The 21,774-nt window shown below is 38.4% G+C and overlaps 8 protein-coding genes across 13 annotated transcripts; 3 read left to right on the top strand and 5 right to left on the bottom strand.

The window, feature by feature from the left end:
• Positions 1-36: 36 nt before the first annotated feature.
• On the top strand, positions 37-1,399 carry LOC130502249 (protein TIC 20-I, chloroplastic-like). 2 transcript variants are annotated; one of them, XM_056997021.1, is made up of 3 exons: positions 37-168; positions 341-540; positions 644-1,399. In XM_056997021.1, exons 2-3 carry the CDS (start codon positions 357-359, stop codon positions 1,279-1,281), a joined length of 822 nt encoding a protein of 273 aa, XP_056853001.1. In that variant the 5' UTR covers positions 37-168; positions 341-356; the 3' UTR covers positions 1,282-1,399. The 2 variants fall into 2 exon arrangements, with proteins under 2 accessions (XP_056853001.1, XP_056853002.1); XM_056997022.1 differs by having other exon boundaries at positions 65-173.
• Positions 1,386-5,692, bottom strand: LOC130502247 (transcription initiation factor TFIID subunit 6). The gene is made up of 14 exons (XM_056997014.1): positions 5,506-5,692; positions 5,163-5,292; positions 4,967-5,053; positions 4,613-4,714; positions 4,410-4,518; positions 4,016-4,116; positions 3,801-3,938; positions 3,625-3,720; positions 3,337-3,461; positions 2,876-3,008; positions 2,462-2,587; positions 2,247-2,358; positions 1,676-1,997; positions 1,386-1,589 (listed from the first exon to the last, which is right to left on the bottom strand). The coding sequence occupies exons 2-13, from the start codon at positions 5,286-5,288 to the stop codon at positions 1,687-1,689; spliced, it is 1,566 nt and encodes a 521-aa protein (XP_056852994.1). The 5' UTR covers positions 5,289-5,292; positions 5,506-5,692; the 3' UTR covers positions 1,386-1,589; positions 1,676-1,686.
• Positions 5,693-5,917: 225 nt separating this feature from the next.
• LOC130502248 (uncharacterized) lies at positions 5,918-8,781 on the bottom strand. Of its 3 annotated transcripts, XM_056997019.1 has the most exons (11): positions 8,583-8,779; positions 8,173-8,312; positions 7,931-8,012; positions 7,761-7,828; positions 7,515-7,616; positions 7,332-7,421; positions 6,983-7,057; positions 6,847-6,879; positions 6,688-6,765; positions 6,529-6,585; positions 5,918-6,324 (listed from the first exon to the last, which is right to left on the bottom strand). In XM_056997019.1, exons 1-11 carry the CDS (start codon positions 8,635-8,637, stop codon positions 6,139-6,141), a joined length of 966 nt encoding a protein of 321 aa, XP_056852999.1. In that variant the 5' UTR covers positions 8,638-8,779; the 3' UTR covers positions 5,918-6,138. The 3 variants fall into 3 exon arrangements, with proteins under 3 accessions (XP_056852999.1, XP_056852998.1, XP_056853000.1); XM_056997018.1 differs by having other exon boundaries at positions 7,332-7,616; positions 8,583-8,780; XM_056997020.1 differs by having other exon boundaries at positions 6,214-6,349; positions 7,332-7,616; positions 8,583-8,781.
• Positions 8,782-9,064: 283 nt separating this feature from the next.
• On the bottom strand, positions 9,065-10,610 carry LOC108815287 (protein MITOFERRINLIKE 1, chloroplastic). Its single transcript, XM_018587933.2, has 2 exons — positions 10,027-10,610; positions 9,065-9,899 (listed from the first exon to the last, which is right to left on the bottom strand). Exons 1-2 carry the CDS (start codon positions 10,571-10,573, stop codon positions 9,244-9,246), a joined length of 1,203 nt encoding a protein of 400 aa, XP_018443435.1. The 5' UTR covers positions 10,574-10,610; the 3' UTR covers positions 9,065-9,243.
• A 266-nt stretch (positions 10,611-10,876) lies between these two features.
• On the top strand, positions 10,877-13,342 carry LOC130494243 (putative BPI/LBP family protein At1g04970). 3 transcript variants are annotated; one of them, XM_056997016.1, is made up of 6 exons: positions 10,877-11,365; positions 11,728-11,867; positions 11,945-12,302; positions 12,386-12,634; positions 12,720-12,845; positions 12,916-13,081. In XM_056997016.1, exons 1-6 carry the CDS (start codon positions 10,955-10,957, stop codon positions 12,949-12,951), a joined length of 1,320 nt encoding a protein of 439 aa, XP_056852996.1. In that variant the 5' UTR covers positions 10,877-10,954; the 3' UTR covers positions 12,952-13,081. The 3 variants fall into 3 exon arrangements, with proteins under 3 accessions (XP_056852996.1, XP_056852995.1, XP_056852997.1); XM_056997015.1 differs by having other exon boundaries at positions 10,882-11,365; positions 12,945-13,342; XM_056997017.1 differs by having other exon boundaries at positions 11,226-11,365; positions 11,690-11,867; positions 12,945-13,342.
• A 2,958-nt stretch (positions 13,343-16,300) lies between these two features.
• LOC130502250 (protein disulfide-isomerase like 2-2-like) lies at positions 16,301-18,125 on the bottom strand. The gene is made up of 6 exons (XM_056997023.1): positions 18,019-18,125; positions 17,802-17,901; positions 17,464-17,739; positions 17,217-17,362; positions 16,755-16,901; positions 16,301-16,642 (listed from the first exon to the last, which is right to left on the bottom strand). Exons 1-6 carry the CDS (start codon positions 18,123-18,125, stop codon positions 16,489-16,491), a joined length of 930 nt encoding a protein of 309 aa, XP_056853003.1. The 3' UTR covers positions 16,301-16,488.
• On the top strand, positions 17,651-19,799 carry LOC130502245 (uncharacterized). The gene is made up of 6 exons (XM_056997011.1): positions 17,651-17,945; positions 18,046-18,715; positions 18,803-18,963; positions 19,044-19,410; positions 19,536-19,581; positions 19,677-19,799. The coding sequence occupies exons 2-6, from the start codon at positions 18,679-18,681 to the stop codon at positions 19,708-19,710; spliced, it is 645 nt and encodes a 214-aa protein (XP_056852991.1). The 5' UTR covers positions 17,651-17,945; positions 18,046-18,678; the 3' UTR covers positions 19,711-19,799.
• A 55-nt stretch (positions 19,800-19,854) lies between these two features.
• On the bottom strand, positions 19,855-21,747 carry LOC130502246 (protein disulfide-isomerase like 2-2-like). The gene is made up of 5 exons (XM_056997012.1): positions 21,735-21,747; positions 21,479-21,624; positions 21,015-21,161; positions 20,630-20,900; positions 19,855-19,974 (listed from the first exon to the last, which is right to left on the bottom strand). The coding sequence occupies exons 2-4, from the start codon at positions 21,616-21,618 to the stop codon at positions 20,747-20,749; spliced, it is 441 nt and encodes a 146-aa protein (XP_056852992.1). The 5' UTR covers positions 21,619-21,624; positions 21,735-21,747; the 3' UTR covers positions 19,855-19,974; positions 20,630-20,746.
• Between the last annotated feature and the right edge of the window lie 27 nt (positions 21,748-21,774).

Consider the following 21,774-nt stretch of genomic DNA (forward strand, 5'->3'; position numbering starts at 1 on the left):
AGTGTAAACTTGCATTAGATGGGCCTCAGTGTATTAATACTTGCGATAGAGAGATTCATTTCCCTTTTGTTTTTGGAGAAGAGAAGGAGATGAGATAGCATTCCAGAGGATTAACTATAGATGAATGCAGGATAAAACCCTTATTCGTCTCTCTACACTCCAGCGAAGGTTCGGTAATCTTCTTCCGTCTAAATCATCTCATGGGTTTTAAGAAAGTCTTCAAATTTTGTTTGTTTTTGTTTGATTTCTGGGTTCTAATTCGTCCGAGAGCAGGATAGTTTGGAATGTGATAGCTGATCTTGAAATTGAATCTTAACTTGTGACATCTTGTTTTCTATAGGTAGTTTAGGTTGGTAATGATGATAAGTGGATGCAGCACGGTGACTTCACATGCTCTAACAAGCTCTTGGGGGTTCAAGCCATCTTCATACAGAGCTACAACAACATCAGGACAGTCTCAACGTTGTCTTGCTTCAAGTTCATTGTCTGTCATAAAGAACTCTTTACCATTTAATGGGCTTCAAGCTAGTGTACAAAGAGGTATGTATGTATATTCCTTCTTCTCATATTTATGTAAATTGCTCCAATGATTTTTCTTAACATGTATTTCAAAGTTTTTGCTTTTATTTTTCCATTGTTTCAGGTGTGCCTTTGTCATATCTCTCAGCCTCGTCTTCTCGCCTTCTGAGTGGGGAACAAGGTAGTCTGTTTGGTGCGTTACCTGTGTTACCCGTCCGCAGGAAAACCCTTTTGTCCCCAAGAGCATCAAAAGATGTACCTTCCAGCTTCCGGTTTCCTCCAATGACCAAAAAGCCACAATGGTGGTGGAGAACTTTGGCATGCCTGCCTTACCTGATGCCGCTTCACGAAACCTGGATGTACGCAGAAACCGCTTACCATCTCCACCCTTTCCTAGAAGATTTCGAATTCTTGACCTACCCGTTTCTAAGCGCCTTAGGGAAGTTACCAGGCTGGTTCCTCATGGCTTACTTTTTTGTAGCTTATCTTGGGGTAGTGAGAAGAAAAGAATGGCCTCACTTCTTCAGGTTCCATGTGGTGATGGGTATGCTGCTTGAAATCGCTCTTCAGGTGGTGGGAACTGTCAGCAAGTGGATGCCTCTTGGACTCTATTGGGGTAAGTTTGGGATGCATTTCTGGACTGCTGTTGCGTTTGCATATCTGTTTACCGTCCTTGAGAGTATAAGGTGTGCACTTGCGGGTATGTACGCGGACATCCCATTTGTCTGTGATGCTGCGTATATCCAGATTCCGTACGACTAATACGAAGATATTGTTGCATTTTAGATCGTTGTCGCTCTTCGTTTTAATAATCTGTTTGTTAGACCTTTGTATCTGCAACAACTATGTGTCTTGTTAAATGACAGTTATGTTTCAAACATTTTACCGTTACATTAACTCAATCGTCAAAGTCTCAACTTTTGAACAAACATGGAATTGCTATGAAACCAAACAAATAGTGTTAATCAGACTTGTTCAGTTTATACATTGTAAGAAGCCGTCAAAGCACAACAGGTAGGCTTCTTCTCCTAAGCCCGAGATGCTCAGGGAGTTGATGGGTGACATTATCGCTGCAACATAGAACAGATGAAAGATAAATCAGATGGTGCTTTGAGCACTACAAGCTCAGAACCATGAATTGTCACCGCAAACGTACCTCTTAACGGTTTAGAGGAATAATGACATCTCTGTAGAAGGGATGAAAGGAAGGATCCTATCACCATAGAGTTGGTGCAGTTTCACCAAGAGCCGTCCGGAATCGAGGTCATTTTTCCAGACCTGATCAAGGATTGCTTTCATGGTAATAGCCCGGCCCTTGCTGCCTTCTTTCTCCTTTGCGTTTCTGCTTTCAGGTGCGTTACCATCAGAGGCTTGTCCTGATGAGGATGGTTGAACAGAGTTTTGTGGCGGATTGTCATCTCCCATTGGTTTATCTACTTGCATTGCGGATGAAGAATCTACACTCAGCTTTCGCTTATCTGCCATATTCAGAAAGGGTGAGAACAGATGTTGGAAACTGAAAACAATTGTTATCACAGCACCATACATGATTGGTTGGGAAGGTTCTAGTTCCATATCTGTATAAATAACCGATGGTTATGCCAATCAATCAGTAGTCCCTAAGCATGTGTCTGACCCTCCTAAGTTTTAGCTACTTTCGGGTTACAGTTAAATAAGTACAAATAACCATATTACACGGAAAAAGTAAATTAGTTGATGCAACTTACTTGGCTCAGTACTGATTATTTTCCCCTTTCCCTTATTGAGAAAGCTTGGTGAAGGAGATGGTAAATATGGGAAGATTTTAAGCCGGTCATGTATACACAGGCCTGCAGCACGCTGGAGAAAAAAAACAATTCACAAGTTCCTTCAAGGGTTTTCCATATATGAAACTAATGAAATTCCGGTTACAGTTAGATTATAGAAGAATGTATCCACTAACCAGTAAAGCTCCATACACACGCCAAGCTTCGTAGCTCTTCATCTGATTCTTTTGCTTCTCAGCATCCAATTCTGGTTCGAGAAGACTCAGATACGGTTCAAGATTTGGCAGAACAAGAAGGCGTACCTACACAATAAATTGGCATTCAGCTAACATCGCAAGAGTACTGTGCTTAAGTTATATATGGCACTTGTTCTATGACTATACAAATCCTAGTTCCTTATGAAATGAAAGAGAAGCAGGGAAGATGGTGAAAAAGGAAATAACGATTTTCAGATGATAGTGCATGTTTTGGGTAACATTGTTTTCGGGGGAAACTTACATAACTAATAAAACCTTGAAAAGAGTAAGGTGATAGTAGTACAATGAGGCATCGCCGCTAAATATATCAGAGAAAGTAAAGAAAATACTTACGACATTGTGCCCCAAAGCCGCTAATCCTTGAATTGCACCGTAGTGCTGGGTCAAAGCCTTCTTTGGGTCCAAAAGTGCATTGACTAAAGTTTTCGTAAGACGAGACTGAAGAGTAATGTAAGTGTTTCCAAACCTGAAAAAAAAAATTCAAACCAAAGGATTTCAAATGACGAAAACCCTTCCAAACAATGAAGAAAATTTTAGCAAGTTATAACTTCTTCAATTTAGATCTTCTCATTGGATATTTCAGCCCAAGCCGGAAAAATACCAGAAGCCAATAGCACGGCTAGGATGAAATTAGTAGACTGTATACGGATACATTCATCTCATGATATTGCATACAATAGCTCGGTATAAATTTTCATTATTAGTGCCAGTAAGAATCATTTTCAGTAAGATAATCCCCACAATTAACCAAAAACGAACACAGAGTTACATGAAATGAAAGGGAAAGAATGAACCTTTTACATATCAGTGCAACCAGATTTGCAGTAAAATCTCTAAGTTCCCAATGGTTGTCGGCAAATCTGTTTCCAAGCTTTCTCGATACAAGACATGTTACAACAGAGGGCATCAACTGGTGGAGCTGGCACAAAAAGGAAAAGTTTAGTTAGCTTCGTGGCTATGACATGCCTTGTATAGTACGTAGCATGTCTAGAATGCAACTAGAAGAAACACACATCAAAAAACTAAAGAAAATGGAGCTACAAGATTCTATAATAGTTCTTAAGATCCAGACAGCAACTTACATAAGGTTCTATGTGTATATGAGGATTCTGCAAAAGACTTCTGACAACGTGCATTAAATTGGACAGGAGTAGGAAGTCATTTAAACCACGTGATACCTGCATCAGTAGAGAAAATAACATCAAGCAATTGCGATCCTTATATCTTTTTAAGTTTCCTCGGTGGTGCACTATGTTACCTCATCAGCAACGAAATTTGTAAAATATGGAACTAGGGGATGAAGTCCCGAGTCTGAGGCCAAGCTCACTAATGCCTCTTTGAAAAGAGAAGGATTTGACTTGCTCATTGTAAGTTCAGCAATCTTTTGGAAGTATAGCTGTTAAGAGAGAAAACAACAGATAAGTCTTATGCATGTAAGAAACGTCCTTGCGGTATTTAATCTGTAAGACATACCTGAAGCTCCTTGGATAATACATGCTTCACTGGTAGCCTAATGTCAATAAGAGGTCCGTCCTTTTGTTGATAGATTTGATTTTCTGCAGGTGCCCTAATGACTACAAACACCATAAACAAGTGGAAAATATATTCACTATGGGATGAACATGGAAATGTTTCAAATTGTCTTGCTCGTGATACTTCTCAAAACATATTTACAGATGCATCTCAAATATGTACTTTGATCTCTCATCAACATCACTAACTACACCGTTCAGCAAGAGGAAAAAATGTAGAAAGAAGTTAATTCACCTCGGAAACGTCAATGTAGATACTAATATTTGTTTCATGTCAATAAATTTAGTTAATGACTTTAAAACTCTAACCCAGGACATAAACTTGAGAGGCAAACCTTCTAAAGGAGCGTTTTCTGGTATAGCTGGCTGCACTCCTTCAATAGCCAGCCAGTGACAGACTATATCAGTATCAAGGGGAGCTTTTGGTAGTGGAGCTTCAATCACCTAGAATTATTACATTTCTTGAATATATTAGAAGAACATATATACGATATAACTGAAACAAAAAAATAATGAGACTGTTTTCCCAACATCTTACATCTTTGAAATCCACCTCTCTGTCATCAGTGTAGAACAAATCCCGATGCCCAATAGCTTTTCTAAAACGAATTGGTCCTCCTGAGGCAAAGCCATAGATCGGCTGCAACAAACATGATCATTCTCAAATAGATGCCTTTGCTTCAGTTAACTGCTATCGGGTGTTATTCATATGCACCAGAAAGGTCAAACCTCAAAACCAGATACCATATATCTTCTCAACTACTAATAAACTCCACCCAAAGAAATATCAACAAATGTTCAAATCATCATAGGAAGCTACCAAACATTCTACTGATAGTGCACTACTACCGAAGCTAATAGAATATGGGAACTGGTCTCTAGTATGTAGTACCTCAAGGTTCCTTAAGTTGAGAGCACCATCAACATCAGAAGCTGTTAAAGTCGTTCTCTTCGAGTGACGCATGCATTTGATCGCTTCCTGCAAACATGGCATTTAATATCAGCTGCTAATACCCTATAAAAGACAGCTCAAGAACAACAAAGACATGAATAGAAAGCAAAGAAAGAAAGAAAAAAAGAGTACTAACCTGCATAATCTCTCGAACACGATACTCAACATCAGGAGCAAGCATAAGTGCAGCCTCAGGTGACAAGTTGGTAATCCCAATGCTCTGTGCTATAACCTCAATCGTTTCCTTAGGTACAATACTCATCTTTCTATTGTATCATCCATACAAAAAGATATATCAACAGTGAATCCATTGAACTTTCTCGATTTAAAGCTTGAGCACACACAGTGAATCGCAATTCAATAGAAACAGATACAATTGGATACTTCAATGCTCCGTGCAGAGTGATTAGGACTTACGAATTTCACTATGAAACAAACAACGAAGCACACACAAAAAAAACGATAAAATCAGTACGCACCGATTCAATAGACCACGCGTCTTTTGTCACAGACTCGTTTTCGACTCAGAAGATAGCTCCAAAGAGAATGGCGAGCCACCTAGATTGCTTCTACCTTCTCCTTTAACGCGCACTTCCGTGAGAACTAGCTTGTTAACGGAGCCTCTCCCGAGTCAGAATTTTATAACCGATGCTAAGATTCCGGTCGAATCAGCATAACTGAGGTTGAATACACCCAATTGGGTTCGGGTTAGATCAGCTTTGGGTTAACTCTTAAGCTCCTTGGGCCTTATTTAGGCCCAATAAGGTTCAATCTCTGCTAACCAAAATCCAGTGTTTATACAAGCAAATAGTTTTTGTTTTTAACAGCGTGTAACATTATTCATACGTAACACTATCAAAACTCTAGGTTGAAAAAGGAATACAAAAGTCATTAGAACAAATCCACGTATCACTTTATTCTCATTCAAACATACGTGTTTCACACTCTTTCTTTCACAAACAATAAGGGCAACCAACAAAAACGTTGATGAATGTAATATGTGTATAGTTTGCTTACTTACAGATAAATAATTGCGAGTCCCAGTATCAGTATCACAAGTTGGGACCATATAAAGTAAATTCTTTGTAAGAAAAAATCCCCAAAAATGTGTTTTATGATTGTTTGGTAAGGTCTTGTACCCAAGATATTCCACCGGGAAACGCTCTGTGAACTCTGGTTCTTGTCACCATGGCAGCTTTTGTTTTCTCCTCCACCACCAACGGGCTTTCTTTCTCCAAAAGAGGCTTGTTGTGTATTACATTTACACCCTCCTCTCCTTCTGTTAGGAACCGCAGACCCTGGTGTTTCCATAGTTTTTTTTTACTTTAAAAAAAAAATCAAAGAAATAAAAAATATAAAGAGCCGCAAAAACATTTTAAGTTCCATTTCTTCCAATGAAACTGCTTTCAATCTATCTTCAAGAGACATGATCTTTGGTGAATTCTTTCACTTAGTTACTACAAGGATAACTAGAACAAAAAGAAGTGTTGATTCATCATTACCGAAAGAGAATTGTTAGATGATGGTTTTGCATCGATAGGTAGTCTCGCACCAACATCCTAAATCAAGAAGCCAGAAAACCAAAACTTTTCATTCAGGCCTTTCAATAAGTAAACAAAATGTAAGATAACGTTGCTCTTAATTTGTAAGTCAGCTCTCACCTGAATGACTTTAGTGGCCGGGCTGTCTTTAACTCCTGCAATTTGACACAAATGCCATAGTCCTGAGAGTGTCACATCCTGAGAGTTCAAAACCATTTTAAATAAGCTTTAAGAAAACTGATTATGTCAACTGGTTGGTGGGATGTAAATAAGATTTACTTGTTTGCTTTCAAGACTGTCAATCTTCCCTTCCTGTAAAAAAATAATAATAAGAGAGTGACATTAGTCCATTTTGAATTACAAAAAAAAAAAAAACGTTTAGTTCACATATAAGAGGGTAAAAGAAGTGACTCACTATTCCGGATATCATTTCATTAATTTGTTGAAAGTCAAACCCAAGTTGTGAAATACTTGATTTCACATCTGTTACCTGCATCAAAAACAAAATTTCCACGTGAGCATTGGCATATCAAATGTATCCGAAGAAAAGGGAATGTGAACTGGTTCCTATATAAGTCAGTTGAATACTCTCGCAAATTTAAGTAAGAATCTAGTCCTTATAGGATGGCTGCTGTATGTACAAGCGTGTCAACCAAGTGCAAGAGAGGTTTCTCTGCCGAAATGGTTTATTACACTCATCTTAAGTCTACAAAAATTGAAGGTATCAGTACGAGAAAAAATGAGAAACAAGATGGGTATCTTACATCACTTAGAATCATTTTAGATATCTCGGTCTGCTCTTCCACCTTCCAATCCAATTTCGATAGCTCCTTAGAAAGATGTTTCTTTGTTGACTGCATAAGCAAATACACAAAGTCATAAACCAGGATAATATATATAACAAGCAAGGGACGTTTTGAGAAAATGTCTTCTCTTTTTTTTTTAACCGCTAGTGATTCCTGCAAGTCGTTTAGTTGTTTTGAAAAAGATGCAACTGCATTAGCCATATTTTTCTTTGTCACAAACATTGCATCCGAAAATGACCAACCCTGCAACGTAGAAAGAAATGAGTAAGAATGCGCTTAAACACTATAAAGCAATGATAGATAATGCATAAAGAAAAAAAAGACATTTTACAAAACTCTTAACAGAAAACACAGAAAAAATAGATAGATTATATGAATGGGGCAAACCTTCCACCACATGTAACAGTATCCCATAGCTCCAACGGCTGCCGCTGGAACCAGGTAAGAAGCATAGCCTGCATTGGCGGCACAAAATAGTTTTTATCTACTTTCATTAGAAATGGACAATTGTAAGAAAGTTGTGCATAAAAACATATAAAAAGAGGTATATGACTTACCACTGTTGTTTGAATCTCCGTTAAATATGGTAACAGGATTAATCGTACTTAGTTCTTTGATTTCATTTGCGAGCTGTCGAATCTGATTAGTAGAAAAAGAAATGAAAAAGAAGTTAAGAGTGATGATTCAAAAAGAAAAGAAAACACAGAGAGCATAAGAATGTAATGGGTTTTTTTTTTTTTTGAGATCAGGTGATGAGAATATTAACGCAAAACAGAGCAAAAAGTAAAATCAAAAATACCTGAGCAGCGAGGGCGGCACTATCATACTTATAACTAAAAGGTGTGCTTTCAACTCCTTCAGCACCTTTGAGTAATTCTTGAAGCTGCGCTATTAGGTCAGACAACCTCCCATGTCTCAGTACAATCGAACCAGAGACCCCTTGAACATAGAAAACAGAACCAACCATCAAGTTAGTCATATGAATGTAAAAGAATAATTGAAGCTGTGACCAAAAAAAAAACATAGTTCAATAGCAAAGCAGAGGATGGTTCTGCATAATGATGATTCATCGAATTGCCAGAATTTAAGATCAAATCCCAACCTAAACCTTTATTAAGCTCAAGAAATTTTTGCTAGATTGCAGTAAAAAGCAATACAAACCGGAACAGTTGAATTTATAATCATAGTGACAGAGAGAGAGAGAAAGACCTGCGCCGAGCAAGATGAGAACTTTGGAGGTCTGAACGCCGGCTTGAACAGCCATGGATTCCGATTCAAGGTAAGAGACTTTAGAGGCCGGCTGGCTCTTCTCGATTGTTCTGTTCCGTGACGCCTTTAGCCACCAGAGAAGAGACTAAAAATTACGACACACCCTTTTGCCTTTTTGGACCTCAACTTTCGATTTGGTTTCTGACATATTTTAACATTTATGTTATAACGCCCCCGAAAACTTCCAATTTTAATCAGATTACCCCCCAAAGTGGCAAATCAATATGGACATCGAAAAACAGGGGTACTTTGGACATTTCGGAATAGTTCCAGACACATTACGCAACCGGCTTGACACTCTACCTTCGTTGAACTCTACTTAATTACCAAAGCAGAACAATGCTAATAAATTGAATTCCAACATATGAGACTGAAGGGAACACACACGAGTCTATGAATATGAATCTGGAATGCAAATCGAATCAAACACACAAATTGGTTTAAGATTGGATGAAAATGCAGCAACTACAAAATACTCCAACAATAAGTTAAACCAATTAAAACAGCAACTCAATTTCAGAAACAACTCAGCTCTAAGACAAACCTTGTCTGAGAAAACAAGCTAGAACTCAGAATGCTAATTTGAGTCTCTCAAAAAGAATCAAGCATCAACGGTAGCTGCTTCTGAATCCTGTTTCCTCTTCAAATACTCATTCAAGATCGTCAACCTCGCAGTCTCAAACGCAAAGTACCCTATAGCCGAGAAGCAAGCGCTATGAACAACTCTTGGCCCCATACCTCGAGTAAAACCCACCAACCCTTCCTCTTTCAGTATCTGCCTCACCGTCCCAGCCACACCCGAATACACAGCAGCGCCAAGTTTATTAGCCGCCTCCACATGAACCTGCGTCATCAGCCTCGTCTTCACCACATCCAACGGCGTCGTTATGGAAGCCGATATCGCACCAGCTAACGCCCCACAGCAAACGCTCTGCAGAGGCTCGAGATTGTTCTGCTGCGTCTTCTCCAATACCGCAGCTTTAAGATACTCGAACGACGAGTAACTCAGCACACCCGCCGGTAAGTTCCTCAGCAACGTGGCGGAGTAGCCAGCGTAAAGCCCCAAGATCCCATCTTTCTCAAGAATCTCAAGCAGAACTTGGTACGACCTCCTCCCGCTAGCTCCGACCTGCATCCTCTGCGTGATAAGCTCCTTGGGAACCATTATCGCCGACGAGATTATGTTCCCCATGGCGCCAGCCGTGGGAGGGATGAGAACCGAAGGAAACTCCGGGAACTTACCTAGGAGTGACTTACCTATTAAAGAAGAGTGTAAAAGCAACTCCATTGATAAGACTGTTTTAACAAACTTAGTCTTGACTCATTTATATAGTAGAGTTAGTTAGTAACTGTACAAAGGTATATTAACATCTAATATATTTACCGAACTCGCACGTGCCGAAATACACCGCGGAGGAGAACGTGGACCCCACGATCACGGCCGATACGCCGCTGTAGAAACCTAGAATCCCTCTCTCTTGAAAAGTCTTCACTATCGCGTCGAAACTGCTGCTGTACAATTGCGACGCGCCTTTGGCCTGGAGCTTCGTTTTGATCGTGTCCAGCGGGAGGAGGCAGACGTAGGTGAAGGCGCCGGCGATTCCGCCGCCTCCGGCGCCGATCAAGGCGCGCTCGAAGACGGAGAGGTGCTTCATCAGCGTCTGGATCTTCGGGCTGCTTCGGGAGGCAGGCTTCATCCATTTCAGGAAGCCTGGTTTGGAATCGGAATCGGAGACCGAGGCGGACGCGAAGGGAGGAGATGGCTTTCTCCTCGAGGATTTGATTTTGGTTCTGGCGGCGGTGGGGAGTTGAGCGGAGGAGGTGCGATCGGAGAAGTAAGTGACGAGGGAGTTGAAATCGTTGGTGAGGTGGCAGTGGTTGAGATTCGGAGACGACGGGAGGCCGAGACTCTCCGAGAGTCTAGCTTCCATTGCTGGTTTTGGTGGTAGTTGTGAGGACAAAGACGAAGAAGCATCATAAGATGATGATACTCGAGAGCTATGACGAGAAACGGAGCGCGGTGTTATAAGTTAACGATAAAACGGCATGAGGTTTTCTGATAATTTTCAAATTTATCATCAGATTACCCCAATACTTCCGATTTGAATCAAATTAAACCCACACAACAATACAAATCGAATGACAAGGGTAGTTTTGCAATTTAAAAATAATCCAGACCAGACCAATACGCAACTTGTCAGACACTAACCTTGTGACCTGTTCTGTTCTTTCGTTGAAGAACAAGCAAGCAAAGCTTCTTCATTTATTTGGCGTGAGAATTAAAAAAAAAAAAAAAAATTCGAATCTCCGCCATGGATGTGATTAGGTGGTGCTTCTTCTTCTTCCTTCTCTTACAAACCTTCTTCTTCTCACCATCCCATACGCAGACCGATTCATTCACATCAATTCTCATATCTCAAAACGGACTCGATTTCGTGAAAAACCTCCTAGTCAACAAAGCAATCGCCTCGATCATACCTCTCCAGATCCCCAGGATCGAGAAATCAGTGAGAATCCCGTTCCTAGGAGGAATCGATGTCGTCGTCTCGAACCTCACGATATACGAGCTCGATGTCGCCTCGTCCTATGTTAATCTCGGCGAGACGGGCGTTGTCATCGTCGCTTCGGGGACGACTTGCAATTTGAGTATGAATTGGCATTATTCTTACGCTACTTGGCTTCCTCCGATGGAAATTTCTGATCAGGGGATCGCATCTGTTCAGGTAATAATCATGTCATTGACTTGCTGACATTGAAGCGATGATTCTTGCTATGTGACTTAGGAAACAATAGAAAGACTAGATTTTTCTTACTATCACAAATTTTGTTCTGTTTTGTGATTGTTACTTAGAAAATCACATCTCTGTTCTATGGTTTTGCCCTTATGTTTTGTGGTTGTTACTTAGAACATCACAAACTCTGTGCTGTTTTTCGGTTATTACTTAGAACATCACAAACTTTGTGCTGTTTTGCCCTTATGTTTTGTGGACATAGTTGGTTTTAGTGGGTGTGTCGGTTTGCTCATTGTTATATCTGTTTTACAAAAGGGAGTTTGATGAGTGCTGATTCTCGCCTTCTCGGTAAGGTTGAAGGCATGGAGATCGGGCTGTCGCTAGGCTTGCTGAGTAGTGAAGGAGGATTGAAACTCTCTCTTTCGGAGTGTGGATGCCATGTGAAAGACATATCCATTGAGCTTGAAGGAGGAGCTTCATGGTTTTATCAGGGGTATGCTATTATCTACTTATTGAGCCTTTTTTCTATTTTTTTTTCATTTGAAATTTGTCGTATTCTCTGGAATTTAGGATGGTTAATGCATTTAAAGACCAAATTGGAGCAAGCGTGGAGACCACGATTTCCAACAAACTCACTGAAGGAGTATCAGACCTTGATTCGTTTCTACAAAGCCTTCCAAAGGAGATCCCAGTAGATGACAAAGCTGCACTTAACGTCACTTTCACCAGCGATCCCATACTGAGAGATTCATCCATCACTTTTGAAATCGACGGCTTGTTCACCAAAACAGAAACGAATCAAGTCTTAAAATCCTCCTCCTTCAGAAAGTCTGCAGCACCTTCAGCTATCTGCCCTGGAAATTCGAAAATGCTCGGAATTTCGCTGGATGAAGCTGTCTTTAACTCTGCTGCAGCTTTGTACTACAATGTAAGTTAAGTTCCCTAATTGCTACTCATCATGGTATTGATCCTTTCTCAATATGAGGATTTCAATCGTTCTATATATTTCAGGCAGAGTTTATGCAATGGGTAGTGGATAAAATACCAGACCAGGCGCTTTTGAACACTGCTAGGTGGAGGTTCATCATTCCACAACTATACAGGAAGTACCCAAACCAGGATATGAATCTGAACATCAGTTTGTCATCGCCTCCTCTTGTAAAGATATCAGAGCAGTATGTGGGAGCTAATGTGAACGCGGACCTAGTAATCAATGTTCTAGAAGCAGACCAAGTGATACCAGTAGCATGCATCTCCTTGGTAAGAGTCTTCAAGTGAGATAACAACTATGTACATGCTTTTTTTGTTCTACCTTAAATTTTTATTCACTGTCGCTTGGCTGAAGGTGATCCGAGGGTCGGGTGCTCTCAGAGTGATGGGTAATAACCTTGGAGGCAGCGTGAGATTAGAGGATTTCTCCATGTCTTTGGAGTGGAGCAACATTGGAAATCTCCATCTGCATCTTCTTCAGGTAAATGCACCATGTCAAAGTGTTTTAAAGGCTCTAATATGTTAATAATACAAAGAAAGATTTCATTCAGACTGCATCTTCTTCGATTCCATCTTGTAGCCAATAGTGTGGACCGTTATACAAACTGTGTTTGTGCCATATGCAAATGACCATCTAGAAAAAGGCTTCCCTTTGCCCATAATCCACGGATTCACACTTGAGAAGGCTGAAATCATCTGCTCAAGCTCTGAAATCACGGTTTGCAGCGATGTTGCCTACTTGGATTCGTCTCAACAGCCTCGGTCACAGTTGAGTCTATCAAGTTCTACGCCTTGGATAACCACGTTGTTATAGTTTACAATTGGCGGTTGTAAGTGTCAGTATTGGGGTCTGGTATCTGGACCAGAGACTGGACTACCAAGACAAACAAAACTCTGTATATTACTTTTGTATCTTGATGTTGATCAAACTGTGTATGCTATTCTTCTTTATATGAAATAAAAATGTCTTTGTAATTACTATGGTTAAGTGTCTGTGTCGTATATGGTAATACAATGGTCGACCAATTAATCGGTTAAGCAGTTAGGCAGCTCGGTGGATTAATCTGCTAGAAAAAGTTGTGATATACTGAGGAACCTGGATTATAATATGTAGTAGTGTAGGTTAGCAAAGCCAACTATCAAAGAAGTATCTTCAACCGTAGTTTTGGTGTGCTTGTGTTCTTGACTAACAGCTTTCTTTTCTTCATTATCTGAAGAAATAGGAACAGGTTCTGTTGACTTATCCACACTTTCTTCTAGCAGACTCTACTGAATTTATATCATCGGAGAGAGTTGATCATCGGGTATCATGTTCTTCACAAAAGAAAACAAATTGGTAAACCGAAAAAACAAATAACTAAACCAATGAAATAGTAAACAAATAACTTTTGGAAGATTTCAGAAACAATGGCCTCACATTGCATGAATCAGTATAAGCTTTGAGCTTCATTTTCCTCTCCTTCTAATAGGTTGTAGCAGATGCAGAGAAGGCAGTACTTGAAGCAATGGAGAAACAATTTGCTGAAATTGTTTCTCCCTTAAAGTAAAGTAAGATCTTTGGTCTGAAAATTGTCTAGAAGTTCGCCAAAGGCACACCTGATCCTTACGTTGTCAAAAGAATCATTGTTTATTATCTTGGATGTGTAAGAGAAGAAGACAATAACACGATTTTGTTAAAATTTCAGCTTGAAGTTCTTCTGAATTCAATTAAAAGACTCTTTGGCATATTACCGAGTAGAGTAACCGGTTTGAATCATGGAACTCTTATATCCTCGAAAACAGTCTTTTTAAGAAACTTGGCGAATGTTAATTCACTAAAATAGGTTCATGCACATATACACATAAAATTCATAGCATTATAGCAGGAAAGCAAAACAATGATCTATTTATTTTATCATTTGAAATCATTAGAGTAGACATACCCACCTTAGAACCATATATGTCCTTGTTCTGCACCTTCAACATCAAGTACCTTCGTACATATATGTGTGCTTCATCAATGTTTGTGTGATTCATCAATATATATGTGATATGTTTAAGAATTGGTACAAAAAATGTTCACTTACATTCATATTTCATCATTGCTCATCAAAATCTTGTTTGAACAACTGCAAAAACAAAACAAAAAATTAACAAAATTATTAAATAGTAAAAATCACCAAAAAAGGTTTTGAATATGCATGTAATAATTTTAAAAAATATCTGAAGATTGAAAGTCGAATTTATCAAGTAGCCATGGATTATAATAGCAAAATTTTGTTACCTTGACTTTGTTACATGAATGACTTTGTTACATGAATCAGTGGTCGCTCTTTTCCTTGTGTGGCGCTTGCAATCTTCTTCTACTATCATGCCCTCGTCTTTTAGAAATGCCTTGTAACTTTTGAGATTCTTATTTGCAAATTTTTCTTCAATATTTTCAAAAAGGTATTCACTAGACAATAGAAGAAGCTGGTGGTTTTGTTGTGAATATATATGTAGATCTGTGCTACTAAATGATATACTCCAACAAGAACCTATAATTACAATTAGCATATTAGTTTCATACTCCAAAAATAGCCAAAACAAATAAATATGTAAAGTTGTTTTCCGTGAACAACAGATTAATTACAAAATGCAATACATGACTGATTTTATCTTTTTAGATTAACTTTTTTATTTTTCCTATCTAATTCGGAGTTGTATAGGATTTTGATTTCAAATTCTATGAAGTATTGGTTTTTATTTTCCAACTTCAACAACTCCGGGAAGCGGTGCAACTTCGCTTCCAACTTCAAGGGGTGCGAGATCATCCGCAAGGTCAACTCCATTCTCTAGGGCAAGCGGTGGTGCAGCTTCAAGCGGAACTCGAGGAGGGTCATCCGCAAGGTCAACTCCATTCCCTAGGGCAAGCGGTGCAGGTGCAGCTTCAAGGGGAACTCGAGGATCCGCGAGATCATCCGCACGGTCAACCTCATTCACTTGGGCAAGGGGTGCAACTTCAAGGGCTTATTAATATATCTCCTGTAAAGTCTTGTAAAAATAGAAGAATTACAGTAAAAAGTCTATAAATTAATAATATTAAGATTACAAGAAATTAATTTAGAGAGTATTATTAATTTAAGAGGATTTCTTAATATATATTAAAATAGTAGAAAAATGAAAAAATGTGCTTCGTTATATAAGATATTGGTTAGTGCTTATGCATCTGAATTTTGACTATTTTAGTTGATTATTGATATTGTTTATTTATGATGCATACATATTATATAATACAAATTTAATTTTATAGTTTTATAAAATCAAAAATGTAATTATAGATGATATTCATTTGAAGAAAGATAACAAAAAGATATCTTGCATATGTTTATATAAAATTTATATATATGGTAATTATTCATTATGATTTCAATAAAACTATATTTTTATCTAAGAATATTTAAAATATTATTTATCTTAATATTTTATCGAATAATATCATATTTTACATCAACAAAAATTGACACTTGAAAAATTTACTAATTTACAGAGTTTAAAGCTCTGATGACCAGCAAGGAATAATAGGAACAACCAAGAAATGAATGAAGAAGAAAAAATAATAGAAATATTGTTTCTTATTGTCTTTTCTCCGATTTCATAAAGAATATATTTGTTTTTTAATTCCTTAAATTAAAAAGAACGAGGAGGAATATTAAAGAAAAAATATTCTTTGTAAATAGTGTCAAATTTAAGGAATGAAAGTAAATTAATTATTCTCGTTCCTTATAAATAGTATCCAGATTAAGAAATAAAGAAGAATTAACTATTTCCACTTATTATTTTGGTCACCGGTTAGAAATTAAATCTCCTTTATTTGGTGGGTTCAGACCAATTTGTCAAAATTTACTGTTGTCCTCAGGATGCTGAGGCTGGATTATAAGACAAACCAATTCTATAGGTCATATTGAAGCTGAAACATTCACACCGAAGTCTGTGTATATCTAAATATGAAATCAAAAAGTGTATTACTCTGTTGCAACCCTTTGAAATGATGTCACTGGCTTTCTGGGGCATTTTAACAATCTTTCAAGAAACCAAAACGGTACTAGTGAGGTAAAAGAGTAGTTCAACTTGTCCTTTGAGACTCAGTGGAGGCAGCAACGGCATCAATCCTCTCCCATGAGTTCTTCAAGTGAGAACTCATCTGCATCGACCACCTCTCCGTCCTTACCATCCCAAGCTTCTGTCTTCACTATCTCCAGTGTTCCGTCTATGGGCAAATTCCCTTTTCCTCCTGCCTTAGCTTCCTTCACGAATTCTCTAATAACACAGAAGAGAAAAGACATGTTGTCAGCTACCAAAAATATACAAGGACCATTGGTTTGTATCGGCTGTCTTTGACGAAAGATAAAGACACAAGAAACACACTTACATGAGGTGTTTAACCTCAAAACCGCTTTTAAGTGGAGCATAAGCTCCTTTCTTTGCATTCAAGGCTACCATTGCTGGGTATTCATATCCTCCAACACCAACACGCTTCTCCAAATCAGGTTGCTTTCCAGCAGCAACCCACACAAAGCTGCATTATACAATCAAAATCCACCAAAAACATAATCACAAAATAAGCAAGACCACAGTCCGGATACTATAAAATCAAAAGTCATGTCATTTTTATTATAGTCTTGATCCGTAAAAATCTGTTGATTAGAAAGATTCAAATTCAAACACAGGGCATCAACTTCAATCATATCTAATTCCAACAAATAGTTCCCCAAATCTGGTTTATGTTGTCAATATGAGTATATGTGACAGGATCAGAAACAGAGTAACTGAGAGCTGGAATATGATGATAAAAGCTAGGAACAAAGATATAAGAGATTTGTTATTAGGTTACCTGATAGGGTCCTTCTTAAACTTCTCTGCAACTGATAATAGCATCTCCAGATACTTGTTCCTTCCTTCAGCTTTTGAGTCCAGAATGTCAGGTAAGAAAGAAACAAAGCAAATAGCAGCAGGACCACACTTTTCTTCCATAGCATCCTATTCAATTCAGCACACGAAGAGAGTCAATGGCTTAGATTGGAGTCAAGTACCATCAGAAAAGAACACAAAGGAAACAGATACAGATGTGAGAGCAGTACCGGCCCAGTAAGTTCAGTTACTTCAACAGGTCCAGCACTGGATTCAAGCTGTTCCAGGGCTGTTGAACAAAAAAAAAAAAGCTGTTCCAGGGCAAAAGATTCGATGGCCGATGCAGATCTAGCACCCTCATAAGGCAATGGGCTGCTTTTGTCAGCACCAAAGACCAAGATAGTGGGGAATCCTTTCACCTGCCCTGTATCGCCTGCAGTATGTAAAATGAAAAGAAGCGTTTGGTTATACGAAGCAGAGAGTGTTGCCAGCTTATGTGAATCACCCTTTAAAGCAAATGAACTAACGTGCTGTAGAATCTGTACATGTAAAGAACTCTAGCGGTTACCTTGTCAGCATCACAATCGACATGACCTAGTTTGACCTTCCCCTTCAACTTGTTTACAGCCTTTTTCCACTCAGGAGCTAGCTTTTTGCAATGTCCACACCTTCGGGAACAAAACAAAAACGATGCTTTTCTGCATTTCTTCAGGTAAATGCACCATGTCAAGTGTTTTAAAGCTCTCTAATATGTTATTAATATATAGAAAGATTTTCATTCAGACTGCAACTTCTTCGTTTCCATCTTGTAGCCAATAGTGTGGACGGTTATACAAACGGTGTTTGTGCCATATGCGAATGACCATCTAGAAAAAGGCTTCCCTTTGCCCATAATCCACGGATTCATACTTGAGAAGGCTGAAATCATCTGCTCAAGCTCCGAAATCACGGTTTGCAGCGATGTTGCCTACTTGGATTCGTCCCAACAGCCTCCTCGGTCACATTTGAGTCTACCAATTTCTACGCCTTGGATAGCCACGTTGTTGTAGTTTTTACAATTGGCGGTTGTAAGTGTCAGTACTGTGGTCTGGTGTTCGGACTTCGGACCAGAGACTCGGCTACCAAGACAAAAAACTAAGCATTGTATATTACTTTTGTATTTTTTTTTTTTTGAAAAATATAACTTTTGTATCTTGATGTTGAACAAACTGTGTATGCTTCTCTATATGAAATAAAGTGGTCCATGTAAATTAGATACGGTAACACAATGGTCGGCCAATTAATCAGTCAAGCAACTAGGCAGCAACAAGTATAACATATTTCATATTCTACATGCTTCAAAGTTGTGACATAAGATGAGAAGGTCACAATAAAATAAAACAAAACAAAATTACAAGGGTTTGTTATTTTGTTCATAAACTCATAATCTATCTAGGAGAGGCACGATGGAGAAAGAATTTCCAGGGGAGGAAGAATTTGCAGGTACGAATCCAATTCTAAAATATAGATAAAGAAGGATGTGTAATGATAATCCCTAATTAATTTTTTCGGATAATGGGATCCGACCAGAGATGAGTTTTTATCAGCTGGAGGATGTCTTGTTCGGATTGATGATGGGGCCCGATGGTTACTGTGTCCAGGCGCTAAGCCGCTGTGAGTATAAAGGGACTAAATCCCTTACCATGGACGAAGAGTATCGCCTCATGAAGAAACAAGTCGAGGAGACTGAGGTTTTGTTCTTCTTCCAAATCTTTCCTTCTTGTTTAATAATAATATAATAGGGTGAGAGATTTTGATCTTTGTGAGTTAGGGCTTCGACATGGATTTCAGTCAGTTTCGCTACGCTTTTAACTACAAACCCGTTGATTTCGATGATAACAAGTTGCCCATACTGGACGATGGAGAAACCATTAGAGAGTTATTGGACAGGCTCTCTCGTAAATCCCTTGAGCTATACAATATTAAGGAGACGAAAACATCATCATATGGGTTGTTTGTGGAGGTTAGCAAAGCCAACTATCACATGGCTGGTGCTGGCGTCATGTTTTTCATTACCTTCCTTGCTAAACAAGATTCTTCTGATAATGAGCCAAAAACATTCCAAGCTAAGGTCCACTTTTCCTGCGTTGACCACAACAAGTACCTCACCTGCGATCTCAAACCACCACCAAAAAATGGTAGCAACCCCTTTTGTTTGTTTTTATGTAAATATGAATCATGCAACTTAAAGCTTTTATGGGGGGCTCTGTTGAGATCAATTTGAATGGTTATATATGATATTTTGTCTGGGTTGTTTTGGTAGTTCACTCCAATGATACTGCCGACAAAGAAGATGCCAAGAAACCAAGGTATATAAAACATATATATCTCCAGTAGATGAGTTTTTCCCTGGTGTTGCTTTTATATGGTTCTTAGGGCGTTTTATTTGTCTTTTTATCCTCAGGTTGACTCAGGAGAAGGATGCAAGCAAGCACTGATACACGAGTCTTGTTATATATAACGATGACTTGCAACAATTTTTAGACTAGAAAAGTTTTATTAATTTATAGTATTTGTTAATTTTTCGAATATTAATTTTTTCTACTATCAAAATTTACTATTGTCCGCATACTGAGGCTGGATTATATAAGACAAACCAATTATATAGAGGTCATCTCGAAGCTGAAACATTCACACCGAAGTCTGTCTATATCTAAATATGAAATCAAAAAGTGTGTTACTCTCTTGCAACCCTTTGACATGATATAACTAGGGGTGGGCAAAAAACCCAAACCGAACCAAACCGAACCAACCAAACCGAAGTTAAACCGAACCAAACCAAACCGTGTTCTTTATGTAACCCAATTGGTTCACGTTTTACTCAACCCGAATGGTTTGGTTTGGTTTGGGTTCAAACCGAACCAAACCAAACCAAACCGATAATCCAATATATATATATATATAGTAAAAATATATATGATATATATATATATAATATATTAACATATTGTAAATTTTAGTTAAAGTTTCGTTTTTCATTTTTTCATAATTTCCATATTTTTAAAAAAAATTATAAATACGATTCAAATAATATTATTATATATAAATCATGTAACATAAGTTTTTATATTCTCACTCTATCGTTTATGAGTTGATTATTTTTTAATAAAAATATAAAACTGATACCTTCATATTTTATAACCAAACCGTATTACACCGAACCAAACTAGATCATAATAATGTAAACCGAACTAAATCTAAACCAAAACGAACTGAACCGAACCGAATTAAACCCAAACCAAACCCAAAACAAAGCTACTTTGGTTTTAATTGGTTTGAGTTTTATTAAACCCAAATTACCCAAACCAAACCGAACTCAAAACCGAACCCGAAACTAAACCGAAATGCCCACCCCTAGATATAACTGCCTTTCTGGAGCATTTTTAACAATCTTTCAAGAAACTAAAACCGTACAGGTGAGGTAAAAGAGCTGTTCACCACTGCTCCTTTGACTCAGTGGAGGCAGCAGCAGCATCAATCATCTGCCATGAGTTCTTCAAGTGAGAACTCATCTGCATCGACCACCTCTCCGTCCTTACCATCCCAAGCTTCTGTCTTCACTATCTCCAGTGTTCCGTCTATGGGCAAATTCCCTTTTCCTCCTGCCTTAGCTTCCTTCACGAATTCTCTGATAACACAGAAGAGAAAAGACCTGTTGTCAGCTACCAAAAAATATACAAGGACCATTGGTTTGTTGTATTGGCTGTCTTGACGAAAGATAAGACACAAGAAACACACTTACATGAGGTGTTTAACCTCAAAACCGCTTTTAAGTGGAGCATAAGCTCCTTTCTTTGCATTCAAGGCTACCATTGCTGGGTAACCATATCCTCCAACACCAACACGCTTCTCCAAATCAGGTTGCTTCCCAGCAGCCACCCACACAAAGCTGCATTATACAATCAAAATCCACCAAAACATAATCACAAAATAAGCAAGACCACAGTACTATAAAATCAAAAGTCATGCCATTTTTATTAGAGTTTTGAACCGTAAAAATCTGTTGATTAGAAAGATTCAAATTCAAACACAGGGCATCAACTTCAATCATATCAAACTCTAACAAATAATTCTTAAAATCTGGTTTACTTGTTAATATAGAACTATTCATCTACAGCTTTCAAACTTTTATCCTTCCCAACTGAGAACTGGAATATGATGGTAGTAGCTAGGAATGAAGATAGAAGAGAATTGTTCCTAGGTTACCTGTAAGGGTCCTTCTTAAACTTCTCTGCAACTGATAATAGCATCTCCAAATACTTGTTCCTTCCTTCAGCTTTTGAGTCCAGAATGTCAGGTAAGAAAGAAACAAAGCAAATAGCAGCAGGACCACACTTCTCTTCCATGGCATCCTAATTCAACTCAACACACATTTGAGTGTCAGTGACTTGGGTTGGAGTCTTGGAGACAAGTTCCATTTGAAAACAATACTAGGGAAACAGTTACAGATGCGAAGCAGTACCGGCCCAGTTAGTTCAGTTTACTTCAACAGGTCCAGCATT

Source organism: Raphanus sativus, unplaced genomic scaffold (assembly GCF_000801105.2).
Source record: "Raphanus sativus cultivar WK10039 unplaced genomic scaffold, ASM80110v3 Scaffold0466, whole genome shotgun sequence".
NCBI classification, from domain to species: domain Eukaryota; kingdom Viridiplantae; phylum Streptophyta; class Magnoliopsida; order Brassicales; family Brassicaceae; genus Raphanus; species Raphanus sativus.